The sequence below is a fragment of the Capricornis sumatraensis genome, chromosome 10 (genome assembly GCF_032405125.1).
Source record: "Capricornis sumatraensis isolate serow.1 chromosome 10, serow.2, whole genome shotgun sequence".
NCBI lineage: Eukaryota > Metazoa > Chordata > Mammalia > Artiodactyla > Bovidae > Capricornis > Capricornis sumatraensis.
Genome location: NC_091078.1, coordinates 4,350,969 through 4,365,133, shown reverse-complemented (window position 1 = coordinate 4,365,133; position 14,165 = coordinate 4,350,969). Strand labels below are relative to the sequence as shown.

At 55.8% G+C, this 14,165-nt stretch overlaps 1 protein-coding gene across 8 annotated transcripts in view; it reads left to right on the top strand.

Moving 5' to 3' along the window:
• The window catches only part of LDB3 (LIM domain binding 3), a 57,212-nt gene that overhangs the window by 21,311 nt on the left and 21,736 nt on the right, over positions 1-14,165 (top strand). For 5 of the 8 annotated variants that reach the window (XM_068982028.1, XM_068982026.1, XM_068982027.1 and 2 more), the window contains 2 exons: positions 1,589-1,758; positions 2,389-2,425. In XM_068982028.1, the coding sequence (XP_068838129.1) occupies positions 1,589-1,758; positions 2,389-2,425 (207 nt within the window). Of the gene's footprint in view, positions 1-1,588; positions 1,759-2,388; positions 2,426-8,220; positions 8,318-14,165 lie in introns of those variants that run through there. The other 3 variants (XM_068982031.1, XM_068982030.1, XM_068982029.1) reach the window with 1 other exon arrangement.

Genomic DNA, 14,165 nt, shown 5'->3' with positions numbered 1-14,165 from the left:
CCCCCTAGGGATCTGCTGCTTTCCCTATCTGATCCCAAACACAGGCTGCCAGGACCTGTAGCTCTCTGGGCCAGGGCAAAGCCTTCAGGAAAGTAGGGTAGCTCCGCCCCGCCTTGGTCAGTTACCTTCTGTCATCTTTCTCCTCCTCTGCTCATGTAGCCCACTCTGAGCTGACACAGGGGACCAATCCTGGGAGACTAGGCCATTTCTTCTGTCCAGCTCCTTGCAGAGAGGGTAGACGACGGAAGCACCGGGGGAGTCGTCTTTGCAGCTAGCCAGCACTCGGGGGTTGGGGGCAAGGCAGCCGTAGCAGCAGGCAGTGTGCGCCTAGACAGGGGGAGTGTCTGGGCTGGGCCATGTCTCCAGGTGGTGAGCACCTGGGGTGTGCAGATCTCCAGCGGGGAGAAGTGGCCTTCCTGAGCCTCTTGCTGCAGAGAGTCTGATGGAAAGGAGGCTGAGCTGGGGGTTGGGAAGCCTTGGTTTTAACTTCACGGGGGTCCCTACGTGACATAACCTGGAACTAGTCAGCGGGCCTCTCTGGACCTAGTTTCAGCATCAGTAAGAGGAGAGAGCTGGGCTACAGGTCCACAGGCTGGGGAAACAGGCTGTTGTTATTCTGAGCTTCTCCTGAACCCACCCTGACTCCTGAAAGAGTGGACTGGGCAGCCTGGCCCCCAGCCTTCTCTGGTTGGGTGAGTGGTCATCTGCAAAGCTTTTAATATATGTTGCCCTGCAGTCTGATCTGGGCTGATAGACCTTGTACTCAAGGGGCTCTAGAGTTCCTTCTGGTTCTGATCAAGGATTTGTTCATTCAACTGTTTTGAGCACCTACCATATGCCAGACCGTAGAGGTCTCAGAGGAGGTCACCAGATCCCCCCAAAAGGCTGTGCTCCCCTGGGGCAAAGGACTGGTGACCCTCCTCCCAGCTCCCTTGGATGAGAAACCCCACTATCCCTGGGTGATGCTGGGCCTCTGGGGCCCAGTTGTCTTGTTTTTCCAACCACATCCTCGCCGAGCTTGCTTATTTCTGCTGAGCAGGAGCCCACAGTCCTCTTCCAGAGAAGTCACGACAGTGGTGGCTCCCAGTTTGGATCCCAAGCTGTGAGGAGGCCAAGGGACTGACCTTGAGGAAGCCTCCGAGTCCCCAGCTAGCCTGTCCTCACCAGCCCCAAACTCAGGCTGCTTAGCGAGGTCAAAATTACTTCCAGAAGCCCTCTGCTGCCTCTGCTTTCCTTCAAGGAGATCCAGCTCCTGAGGGGGGCGGGTATCTTCAGACCTGTATCTGGAGAGACTGGGGGGTGGGATGGGTGTTGACAGGAGGGTCTGAGCCTCCTGGCCCTCCATGAGTGGAATTCGCTGACTCACTGTGACCTCCCTGAGCACTGAGGATCCAGGCCAAGCCCTTGTTGCAGGCTCTCAGATGGCAGTGGGGAAAGGCAACGGTGGGCTCAGACAAGTAGGGGGGGCTGCCAACAGGCTTGGGGGGTGTTGTGGGGGGGCGCCAGGGGACTGTGACGTGGGGAAGGTGCAGGGGCCAGGAGCAGGCTCCAGGCCTGCCCTCGCCCACGGCCTCTCTCTGCATTGCAGGAGCCTGCCTATCAAAGACCTCACCGTGGACAGTGCCTCTCCTGTGTATCAGGCTGTGATTAAGAACCAGAACAAGCCGGAAGATGAGGCTGACGAGTGGGCTCGCCGCTCCTCCAACCTACAGTCTCGCTCCTTCCGCATCCTGGCGCAGATGACCGGAACAGAATACAGTAAGGGAGGGCGGTCGGGGGTGGGGCAGGAAGGGGTGACTTTGAAGGGCCACGAGGGTCCTGGGCCCTACGCCATTGTCCCACAGAAGCCAGGGAGTCAAGGCCCCTGTCCTGGAAGATGAGCTGGCCTTGATAGATAGTGGCCTCTTGCGCCCTTTCTGGGCCCCTGGGGCAGGCACGTTGACATCAGCCTTCTGCTCGGCTCCCTGACTCCAGCAGTGCCTGGACTGGTTTAAGAGGGCCTAGCGGAACTTCCCTGGTGGTCCAGTGGCCGGGACTCCACTATTCCAATGCAGGGGACCCAGGTTTGATCCCTGGTCAGGACACTAGATCTCGCGTGCTGTAACTAAGACCTGCCGCGGCCAAATACGTAAATAAATAAATATTTTTTTAAAAAGAGGACCTTGCAGGCCACACCTCTGGCCACTCCCTCCCAGCTGCACCACTTCTTTGAAGGCCCCTTTTCTCCCCCTTGCCCTCTGCCCAGCACGCAGCCTTTTCCTCCCAGAGGTCACAGGTAGGAGGCGATAACTGTCCCGTCGTGGGTGGGTTCTCTGCCCACAAGCTCCAGTAGCTTTTGTTCCTGAAGTTCCATGTGATTCCTCCTGACCTGCAACTTCCTACCCACAGTGCAAGACCCCGATGAAGAAGCTTTGCGAAGGTCAAGGTAAGTGCCTGGACTCAGGCTCTGTGGCCTTGCCCCTCCTAACCCCATCCCTCCCAGGGCAGCCCCCAGGTCACACAACTCACAGAAGGAACACCTCAAGTTAATGCATCTGAAAACTCCCAGCCCCTGAGGGGCTCCGGCAGATGCTGGCTTGGAGTGTGTGTGTCCCAGGTCAGTGAGGCAGGTGCCTGGAGCTGAGTCTCTGGCCCCCTGGCCCAGGCTGCACGAGCAAGGACGCTGGGCTCTCCCGGCTCTTTCCCTGGGCAAGGGGCAGGGCTGCTTTGGCCTTTGCTGGGCTGTTGAGAATGAGGGCATCTCTTTCTATGAGGCACCGGGCTGGCTGCCTGGCCTGCCCACTCATCTCAGGGCCTGTCCCCTGTGAGTCTGAAGGGTAGGCACTGGGAAGCTAGCTGGCACGCGGAGGGCTATGCTGGGCTGGGGCACCTGGCCTTTGGACTCACTTGTCTAGACCCACGTTGAGGTATCAGTCCCACAGACTGCTCACAGCACCACAGCTGCTGCAAGGAGGCAAAGCCCTGGGCATGAGGTGGGCACACTGCCCTGGAACCCACTGGAACCCACTCGGGCCTTCCATGGGCAGGCATGGGGCCCAGTGTGACTGTGCTTACACTTCCAGAAGCAAATGTGCTGTCTGCATGTCCTTCCTGGGAGAGTCTGCCTTGGGCCGGCACGTCCCGTGGTGGCCTCCATGTGAGGGGCTGGGGCTCAGAGGTGCCTTTCCACCCTGAGCCAAGCTTTCTATCTTTGCTAACCAGCGTGTCGTGGCCACGGGACCACGTGGAGAGTGGGACTCTGGGGTCAGCTCGAGTTGATGTGGATTTTCTTTTTGAACCTCTGTTTCTGCCAATTGAAGTTGCTCCACTCTCTGGCTGGGGCGTCTGAGCCTAAAGTGTGGTCCTCCCCGGCCTGCTAACAATGGCATGCAGTTCCAGTGATGGTTCTTAACCTGTCGGTGCCTGCAGTGTGTCTGTAAAGAGCCTGAAATGAGATGGTGTTTGACTTAGCACAAAAGGTAGTATCGAGCTATCTGAGGCGTAACCAAGCTGTCAGCTCTGCTCCTGCGTCATTCCTGTGTTTATCCCACCTCCTCTTCTGAGTGCCACTCAGAGATACTCCAGTGAGCAGTGTGGTCTTTACTGAAGATCTGATGGAGGGGCTTTACAGCACACACCGCAAATTGCTCAAAAATCTCCAGGTTCCTTCCATCAAGAAGCCGGGAGGGGCCTGCCCTGCCTTTCCAGCCCCCCGTCACCCCTCCTCAGTGCTTCTGGTTACTTTATGTTTCTGGGGCCAGTCACTCTCAGCTTGCATCTCAGTAACAGACTCCATTTAGAAGGTGGAGTTCTGCACATTTAGTATGGGTAGAGAACCTTTGTCTCACGTGTTCTCCCTGGAATACTTGTGGGCTCTGCGAAGTCATTGAGTGAGAACACAAAAGGCAGTATTCACGGTGGTCCGCTGTGGGCCTTCCCCTCCCCTCCTTTCAGAAGCATCTCTTGGGGCCTGTTCGGCCTGGTTGTCTTTCCCCACGAGGCCCTTTCCCCACCCTGGGGTCTAACTGCCCACAGACTCCATTCAGATCCCTTGAGAAGGCAGGGTGTCTTAAGAACTCTGCTGCAGGTCTTGGAGTCTCTCCCTCAGCCTTGTATGGAAATCTGGAAGAGAGATTCCTGCTTCCTCCCTCAGTCAAGGACCTTGACCCACCCTAAGAAAGCTGCAGCGCCCCCCACACACACACAGCTCTGCACTGCTGTCAGCCCCTCCCTCTGAGTCTTGGACCCTGCAGTGCAGGCTCTGAGGCCCCCAGGAAGCCTCTGTCGGGGACTGGAGGAGCCTAAGCCTCCTGTCCTCCCTTTTCCTGACTTTAATTTCTGGAAGGTTGTCCTTACAGCCACCCCACCAAATGCCCCTTCTCCCCATGGCCAAAGGAGGAAAGTAGGCTTTTTTATTTTGCTGAATGCCAAGCAGCTTCTGGCCCGGGGAGTGAGAGATGGGGGTACAACAGGTGCTGTGGTTCAATTCTGTTTGTGATTAACGCCCAAAGTAGTGACTTTGGCCACTGGTCCCAGCTGGGGCCCCAAGCTCAACCGAGAGGCCCTCTGAGCAGTAGGGAACACACTTACCCCTACCCTGAGTCCAAGCTGGTCAGGGATCTTGCTCCCTTGGGGGACTGAACCCCACTTGCATCCGTCCCTCCTCCCAAGTTGGAATCTGTACCCCCAGACCTTGCTGATGCATTGTGTTGGCTGAGGGTAGACACAGCCTCTGTCCTTCCCCTCCCAGTTGAGCCTGACTCACAGTGAGGGATCTGAGAGTCTCTCACAAAGGCTGCACTCCCCAGGAAGGCTTCATTGCACCTTGCTTCCAGGGAGCTCATTCCAGCATGGCCTGAGTTTGCTAAATCTGGGGCCCAGCAACCTGGGCACCGTGGCAGCCTATTTAGGCTTGTATGTCTGCTGGGATGCTTTTTCCTTTCTGTTGCTGTGTGCTGGGAAAGCTGACAGGGACGCCAGTTGTTCTGGACCAGGCAGGGCACTGGGTGGCCTCCTGGACAGGTATAATCTGCATGTCGGAGGACCTGCACACTTGCCCCTCACCTGTCCCTTCTCCACCTTTGGGACAGCCCCCACCAAGTCCCAGGGCAGCTCAGAGCCCCACCCTACCCCGGCCTCCCCTCCTCTCCTCTTCGGCCCTGGCTCCTGGCACTGAGGCAATGTCTTTGGTATCTTGTAGCAAGTGGGGCTTCCCTGGTGGCTCAGACAGTAGAGAATCTGCCTGTAATGTGGGAGACCTGGACTCAGTCTCTGGGTTGGGACTATCCCCTGGAGGAAGAAATGGAAACCCACACTCAGTCATGTCTGACTCTTTGCGACCGCATGGACTGTAGCCCGCCAGGTTCCTCTGTCCATGGAATTCTCCAGGCAAGAAACTGGAGTGGGTAGCCATTCCCTTCCCCAGGGGATCTTCCTGACCCAGGGAATCAAACCCAGGTCTTCCCTTGCCTGGCGAATGCCATGGAGAGAGGAGCCTGGTGGACTACAGTCTATGGGATCGCAAAAAGTTAGACACGACTGACTAACACTTTGAACTTGAACTTGAGCTTTCCTCCAAGGCTCCAGGGCCTAATCTCCAGGGATTCTGTCTTTACAGGGGAAGTAGGGCGAGCCACAGAGCAGTCTGAGTGTCACCTGTGGACATGGTTCCTCTCCCAGGAAAGACCCATCGCCTTAGCAAAGTGTCAAGTGGGCTTAAATAGCAGCCTCCTGCCAGTTTCCACGTGGGTACAGGTAGTATTGTGGCCCCCAGGCTTCATATGAAGTAGCAGAGCCTATAATCCCAGAAAGGTCACCACACCTTCCATCTGACCTCAGGAACGCATTCCAGCGCCTAGATGGCTCAGCAGGTTGATGGGGGTGGGAGTGCAGGCAAGTGTGGTTTCATCCTAGGCAGGGCTTGAATCTGCCAGGCATCTGGATCCCACCGCATGGACACAACCATCCTGCAGTGCCGCAGTTAGAGCTCAGATCCCACCCCCTGAGCCAGCCCCTGGGTCTATGCAGCTGTCTACAAGTTCAGTCTCTGTGTTCACCTAATGCTCACCTCAGTAGAGCACTCTGCATCTCTTCATGGTCTTCCTGTGTTAAGGAGAAAGTTGATTTTAGTGAAGAGTTCCCCTGGGTGTCACCTGAGCAGCCCTCACGGGTTTCCCGGGACCGCTTTCCTTTTTGCCCTCACCCACTCTGCAGTCTCTTCCCCTTTCTTCTCCTCCTCCGTCTTCTTGCTCCTCTCTTGGCTGGCTGTGAATTTCCCAACAGCTCCAAGCAGAGCAGACTCACAAGCCTTGCCAACTCTCTAGGACCGTCCCTGACCGTGTCACTGAACGCTGATGATAAAGGCTCGGGCCTGGCTGGACAAACTGGCTGCAGCTGTGTCCCGGGGAGGGCTCTGAGTGCTGGTCGATAGTTGCCACCCCTGGCGCTGTCAGCAGGCAGGGCTGTGCCGGCCCCATCACAGGGCCTGGGCTTGTACCATCTTCACCCCCTTCTCCCCGCCCTCGGAGAGGCAATAGCAAGGGACGCCTGGCACTTAGGTCATGGTCCTGCCTCTGAGTTTCCGTGTGACTATAGGCTATTCGTGTGATGTATCTGCGCCTTGGCTCCTTTGTGGTATTAGGAAAGTCTGGACCAGGGGTTTTCAAATATGTGAGCAGGGCACCCCTCTTCTCAAACAGGATCTTTACACAGGGACCCACTTGCAGGCCTTAAGGTGTCTAGGGGGAGTCTGCCAGGTAATACAGGTGTGGGGAGGTATGGGGACACAGGATTGTTATCATGCAGAAATGGAAGTCCAGCATCACCCCATCCTTTGACTTTTAAAGACTTAAAGCCAATCTTTCTGATTTTTATATGCTGACAATTCATTTGTTAAACTATTTATTTTGATACAATTGCAGATTGGCATGTGGTTATAAGAAATGATACCGAGAGAGCCTGCGTAGCCTTTACCCACAGTGGCAGCATCTTGCAAATCTAGTACCCCACCAGGGAGTTGACACCTATACCCTCCAACGCAGAATACTTCCCTCGTCCTCAGATGCCCCTGTCTTGTTTTTTCAGACCACTCTCAACCTCCCTGTTGTGCATGCCCTGTCCTTAACCTGTGCCAACGACTAATCTGTTCTTTTCTCTGTTTGTATAATTTTGTCATTTCAAGGACGTTATGTAAATGGAATCATACAGCTCGAGGCCTTATGGAATGGGCTTTTTCAGTCCTCCTAGTTCTCTGGGAACTCATCCAAGTTGTGGAGTATACCAGTGGTTCATTCATATCTTTTTATTGCCGAGTAGCATTCTATGATCTGGATATAGCAGTTCATTTTTTAAATGAATTTTCAACACTGTCCAGGTTGAACACGCTGTGTTTGTGTCTAGATGAGGCCCCTGGGCCACCAACTTGCACCTCTATTCTGGAAGATGTTAGTGGTCCCTCTGGTCTGGAAGTCTAGGATTTTGGCCTTTCCCAGGCACAGTCTCCCCTCCGTATCTATATATCTGGCTCTTCCTTGCCTGCTTTGTCCTATGTCCTCAGCTAAGAGGGCTGTGGGCTGAGCAGAGGCCTTGCTGGCAGGAAGTCTCGGCCCCCAGTATATGTGTGCCAGCAGCCTTGTGAGTATACATGTGCACGCGTGTGCCTGGGTGTGCTCAGGCCTAGGTGGGAGGGGTAGTCAGTGGTGTTTGGAGGCTTCTCTCTGGGGACAGAGAACGGTTGGCAGAGACTGGGGCAGCACAGGCAGTAGGCAGGTGTGCTCACCCAGCCTCGTCGTGGGGACAGGCGTTCCTCCTTCTTGATGCCCAGCTAGGGGACAGAGGCCATGCAGTGCTTGCCTGCCTATGGTGCTCAGTCCCGAGAGCCCACAGCCAAAGCAGCCCTGCCCAGCCCTAACCACACGGGCCAGGGAGAGCCTGGAGACCCCCACCCACCCCGGCACCCCGCCTGCCCTCAGGTCCGCTAGCCAGGCCCCTTCTCCATGGCTCACTCAAGTCAGGGACAGTAGTCCATCCATCCTGGTCCTCCTAACTCTGGTCTTGCCCCAAACCAGGCCTAACCACCTGGAAATTACCCCATGGGTGGCAAAGCCTCTCCACGCTGAACCCTCCCTCCCATGCCCTCTGCCCCAGCTGTCAGCCAGGGTGATGGCGGATACGTCCCCTAACCCCTTCTTTCTTGCTTTCTCTCTCTCTGTCTCTGTCTCTCTGTTTCTCTCTGTGCCACAGGGAAAGGTTTGAAACGGAACGTAACAGCCCACGTTTTGCCAAATTACGCAACTGGCACCATGGCCTTTCGGCCCAAATTCTTAATGTTAAAAGCTAAAAGGCTGTCTGGAACCCCCCATTCCCTGCAGGCCTGACTCCTCCCTCCTTCCCCCCCACACAGATCTGGCATGTGAGCCCCATGGTGATGCTTGAGAATGTATAGCTGTGCTGGGGGGCACCTTCGCTAATCACCCGCAGCAGCTGTGCTCTCTGCCCAGCCCAGCGCTGACGGCCCAGGCCCAGCCCCACGCAGCACTGCACCCACTCTACCCCTGCCCTTCACTGCAACCCTCACCACCCCCCAGAGAGCCCAAGCCTCTGCTCCCCTGCGCAGGGCCTTCCTGTAGATCAGAGAGGACGCGATGGGGTTTGCTGATAGGACATCCCCAAACCAAGGGAAACAGACTGCCACTGGTCCATTTCCCCACCAGCCCCAGCTCCCGGGAGAAGCAGCCCGGCCTAGTGCCATCCTGAAACGAGCAGCCCATAGATCAGGGTCCTGAGAAGAAGCCAGCTCCCCGGCCCCACTTACTCCCTCGTGCCCTCTTCAGCCAGGCAGCCCAGGACAGGGCTCCCTGCAGAGGAAGAGGAGGCCCCAGGGTAGACGAGGGAGAGGCCCCTCCTGGCCGTGGCGAGACTGGAGCGCGTGTTTCCCTCTCTGTGGTGTGTGCGCTGGCTCCTTAGTTCTCTCTCCTGTACATACAAGCATGCTTATTCCGAAATAAAGAGGATTTGAAATGAACCAAACCTGCCCCAGTCCTGCTGTGCCTGTGTGCGTATCACCCCAGGGGGCAGGTCTGAGATGGGGAGAGGACAGGTGCCTGTAGGAGAGGGGCAGGGGCAGTGCCCACTAGGGCTGGGATTTGTTGTTCAGTCACTCAATGGTGTCCGACTCTTTGCAACCTCGTGGATTGCAGCATGCCAGGGTTCCCTGTCCTTCACCATCTCCCAGAGTTAGCTCAAACTCATGTCCATTGAGTCGGTGATGCCATCCAACCAGCTCGTCCTCTGTCGTCCCCTTCTCCTCCTGCCTTCAATCTTTCCCAGCATCAGGGTCTTTTCTAATGAGTCAGCTCTTCACATCAAGTGGCCAAAGTATTGGAATTGCTTCAGCATCAGTTCTTCCAATGCAAACCACTGTTTCCCTGTCCCTATGGCCCTGCCCAGGGCTCCAGAGAGCAGGCAGAGAGGACAGTGGGTGAGAAGCTGTTCTGTGGGCTAGAGGGCAGCCTTCGCCTCCTTCAGGTAGTGTGTGTGAATGCTCCCTGCCTCCCCTCCCACACCAGCCACAGCCGGCAGGCCGAGCCAGCCCTCCTTCCCCATCGGAAAGCGCACCACAAACCCTGGTTCCAGGAGGGCGCTGCACATGCTCAGCCCTGGCCAGGAGGGAGAGAAGTGGCTGAGGCGGACACAGCTGGACTACGGAGTGGCTCACAGGGAGACTGCAGGGCTCCCTCATAAGCAGGCCATGGCTCAGGAGGGAGGAGCTGGAAGGTGTGCCTGGTGGAGGCTTGCTCACGTGGCAAGAGGGCAAGGAAGGTTCTCATTCCTGGCTTCCACACACCTATGGCCTGTCCTAGTCCTGAGCATGTAGGAAGGGCCAGTCTGGCAGGCCCATGTCCTCCCTACTCACCTGCCTACTCATGAGCCTCATCCCTGACCGAGGGAACCCCAAGCTGAGAACATGAGGTCGTCAACACTTGACAAATAATGACAGGTGTTGAGGCCCATCCTTCAGGACTCCCCGCCACCCCCAGGACTAGACTGGGCCGGAGCCTTGCTCCCACTCCCACTGCCCGGGCACAGGCTTGCTTTCTGCCTCCAGGGACCCTGGCAGTCCCATCTAGAAGGGCTGGTCAGGGAGCATGTTCTATCCTGCCTACCACCCTGAGATGTTCCCCAAAGTGTCCTCCCACACACACACACCCTCTTGTTCCAACTTGACCTCCCATCTCATCCTGCCTCTAGCAGTCTGACCCCAGGGTCAAGGCAGGGGCCAGGCAAGGCAGGCTGGCCAGGGGATCAACAGGGGAAGTGGGGAGAGGTGCACTTTTGCCTGCATTTAGGCATCCTCGGGCATGCTCATATTCAGCTGACCTTTTATTGAGGACTTCCAAGATCAGGGGTAGGCTGGGGGTTGAGGGCTGCCAGGCAGAGCGAGGCCGTGGTAGTGGGTGTCCTAAGACCAGCAGAGGATCTGAGCTAATCCATCAGAGCTGGTGGCCTCCCAGTCCCCTGTCCCTAGCACCCCAGCCTATCAGATGGAACCCTCTTAGATCCACCTAATTGAAGTCCTGGAAGGCTATTTGCTTTCCAGCCCACCTGGTGTCTCCCCAGTGACCCCAGGCCACTGCAGGCAGCACTTTGTGTGGCCCCAGGCCAGGGGTCTGTGTGAAGCACTCTGAGGCAAACAGGAGCGTGTCCTTACTCAGCATTCCATGTCCATGGGCATCAGTCGAGGCACTGGGTTCCTGGCCACTGTGGGTACCCAAGGAATCAGAAATGGCTGATGTGGTTGTGACTCACCATGATGAAAGGCTGATTGTGTGAGGTCCAGAGACAGGGACTGCTTTTCCATCTGGAGTATCCAGGAAGGCTTCCTGGAAGAAGGGGTCTGTGTGTTTGATCTTCAGGAACAGACAGGAGTGGGGCATGCACAGTCACAGAAGGCTGCATATGTTATTCTAAGCAGAGAAAACAGAGATGCTGATGAGAAGGAATGTCCCAGAACCCTGAGTTAATTATTTTGACTGGAATGGAAGACAGACAGAGGATGTTATGGTTAGCAGTGGTCCGGAGCTGGAATGCCAGGCTCTGGATTTTGACTCTGTTCCAAAAGCAGTGTGGAACTAGGGAAGGTTGCAGGGCATCATTCACACCACAGCCTGTGGGGGTTGCTGTGTGCTGAGCAGCTCTGGAGGGCTGTCACTGCATGGACCACAGGTCACAGGGCTCCTGGAGTCACGCAGTGTGGCAACACTGCTGCAATGACGTGATCAGGGCTGCCCTGAGCAACTGCCATCAGGCTGCAAGGTGGAATGCTGACTGGGCGGGTGGCAGCATGAATAGCTTCAAGACCAACCACGTGACTGGCATTCTATCATCACTGAAGCAACAGAGATGTTCATATTCCATTCTTTTAGCTAATACAAATAGCATCATCACCCCAGTAAAGGTAAACACCACTCAGCACCATCAGTCACGGCATGCCCACAGCATGCAGTGCCAATAGTTCCAGCCTGAGCCCGGTGACCACAGAGCCCTCCTGGCCCAGCACCGCCACTGTCACCAATAGGAGCAACAACCAAAGGCCACTTCAACAGAGCAGGGCACAGGGTTGGCACCCTGCACCCTGATGCCAGTTGGGTGAAAGGAAGAGATGGACTGAAAGCCAGGGTGTGTTTCTCCTCTGGCTGCACCCTTCCCAGGCAGCCCACGGCCAGTTGATAGAGTTGGGTCGGCTTGGTTTTTGCTTAGATGTTTAAGGTGAATCATGAACCAGGCCAGAGTCCTTGACCAGGCTGGAGTGATCTGCCAGGCACTGGCTTCAGGACTGAAGCCAGGGTCTAGTCAGCTCTTTACAGTGCTTGATTTCTGAGACCCCCCTCAGGGACTTTCAGGCATGAACTGACCTGGACAAGAACCCAGGATCCTTCTGGATGCTCGTCAGTGGTGCTCCTACCTTCCCTAGGCCTGGCTGCTTGGCGTCTGTAGCCAGTAACCCAAGATAGGCGGCTACCCAGTCACAACCCTGAGCAGCAGGCTCATAGTGTGCCCTTTGTCCTGCCCTGTGGTAGATGAGATTTCCCAGGGCCATATCCACTCAAACTTCACCCCCCAAGAAGCCAGGATTCATGTGGAGCTATGCCTGGGGAGAGCAACAGGTAAGCTGGTCTGACAGGGGATTAGAATACAGGAGACAGGTAAAGCCAGTTTCCTATTTGTCCTGCAGAGAAGGGTATTTTTATTACTGCTGTCTGCAGTTCCCAGAAGTCCCCTGGAACCAGGTGGCAGGGTTAGGGAGAAACAGCTAAAGGAAATGGGGCGTCCTTTGTCAGACAGGCCTTCCCAAACGTGTCCACGCCATGGGGGTCTGAGCAGCCAGCTCAGTGGGGATGTCAGGGCCTGCAGCTGCTTCTCTGAGGCAGCCACTTCATAGGCATGGCTTCCAGAAGCCAAGTTCTTTCTTGAGGGGGGCGTTGAGTGGCCTCACGGTGGGCCAGGACTGGGCACCACCATGAGCCTGGGAGCTGGGGTGCCCATGGCTGCCTCTCTGAACCACTAAGCTGGGAAACGGCCAAGCAGGGCATGGCCAGGGCCCTTGTCCCCTCCAGATGCTTCCTGGGTGGTGATGGAGAAAAACAGTGCTCCCGCCCGCGTGACAACCAACTCGCAGCCTTGCCTCTTCTCCAGCCACTTCTTCCTGACCCTCTCCTGCTGTTTCATGCCCTTCTCTACCATACGCCTCCCTGGACGGAGGAGAGCGAGTTGTGATGCCTTGGGCAGCAGCCCGCGGCCCCCTGGCACTGCCGTCTGGGACGGGCCTGTGTAGCGCCTTGTCACTCGTAGTGTGGTCCACAGGCCAGCGGCATCAGCATCGCCTGGGAGCTTGTTAGAAATTGGACTCTCAGCCCCGCCACCCACTTTCTGAGCCAGAAGCTGCGTTTTTAACAAGATTTCCGGGCCAATTTCCCACATATTCAAGCCTGAGAAATGATATAGTAATTAGGGATCACATCCGTCTCTGGCACTCGGTGACAAAGTGGTGTTTTGGTGGAGAGTCAGTCTTTCTGGACCTCAAATTCCCCATCTGTGAAATGAGGATCTTGATACCAATTGCCCAGCCAGGTTGAAAGCATCAAGTGGAGTAATGGGGTACTGCTTAGATAGCTGTTTAGTGCAAGGCCTGGCATGTGATAGGCACTTATAGAGGGAAGGGGATTATTCTAATTATTTCAAACAAGAATAGTGCCTTTTGCTTGGGAAAGATTCTACTTGACTGCAGGAAGAAGGTTCTTTCTTCGTGGTTGAGGGGCTACTTGAAGTACTGGGTAAGGCTTCAAATCTATCACCTACCAAGTTCTAGGAGCTCCAGCAATGGAATTCTCTGTCTCCATTTCTTCTCCTATTAAAAAGAATCTGTAATACCCACATCAGAGGGCTTTTGTGAGGATTTAAGACAGGCCTGGCACATAGTGGGAGGTCAATAATTGAATGTCATCGCATCAGGAAAATCATTCCCACCTTATAGGATTTGCAGTATCCTGGGTGACAGAGGATGAAATGGTTGAATGGCGTCACTGATTCAATGGACATGAACTTGGACAAACTCAAGGAGATGGTGAGGGACAAGGAAGCCTGGCGTGCTGCAGTCCATGGGGTCATGAAGAGTCCGACTCGACTTGACCACAAGTTGCCATCATAGAAAGTACAGCTCTTAGTCCAATAACCCAAGTGAGCAAAGAATGTACATTTCTTTGCTTTCCTATAATTCAATTTTTATTCTCTGCCTCATTTCACAGGGGGCAGAAATCTAATCTCATTGACCCAGGCTCTGATGCTCCTCTTTCGTCTGGGGTGGTTTTGGGGAAGAGGCGCTTGCAGAATGCCAAGGCTGGTGGGGTGGGGAGCCTGGGCACCTGGTCCTTGATCATGATCTACCCATGCTGGCATCTGCTGGGACATCCCCCTCCCATCTGGTCACAGTGGTCTGTACTGGCAGAACGGTCAGCTCTCATGGTCCCGATAACAGGGCCTTCCACATGTGCAGGCACTCAGCGCCACGTCCACATCGCTCTCAGGGGTGTAGGAAGCCGTCCATAGCCCCCAGGCCACAGGATGGCCCGCAGATCTTTGGGCTGCCTCAGGCCTGCCCGCCCCTTCACCAGGGGCCTGAGCACAGGGGA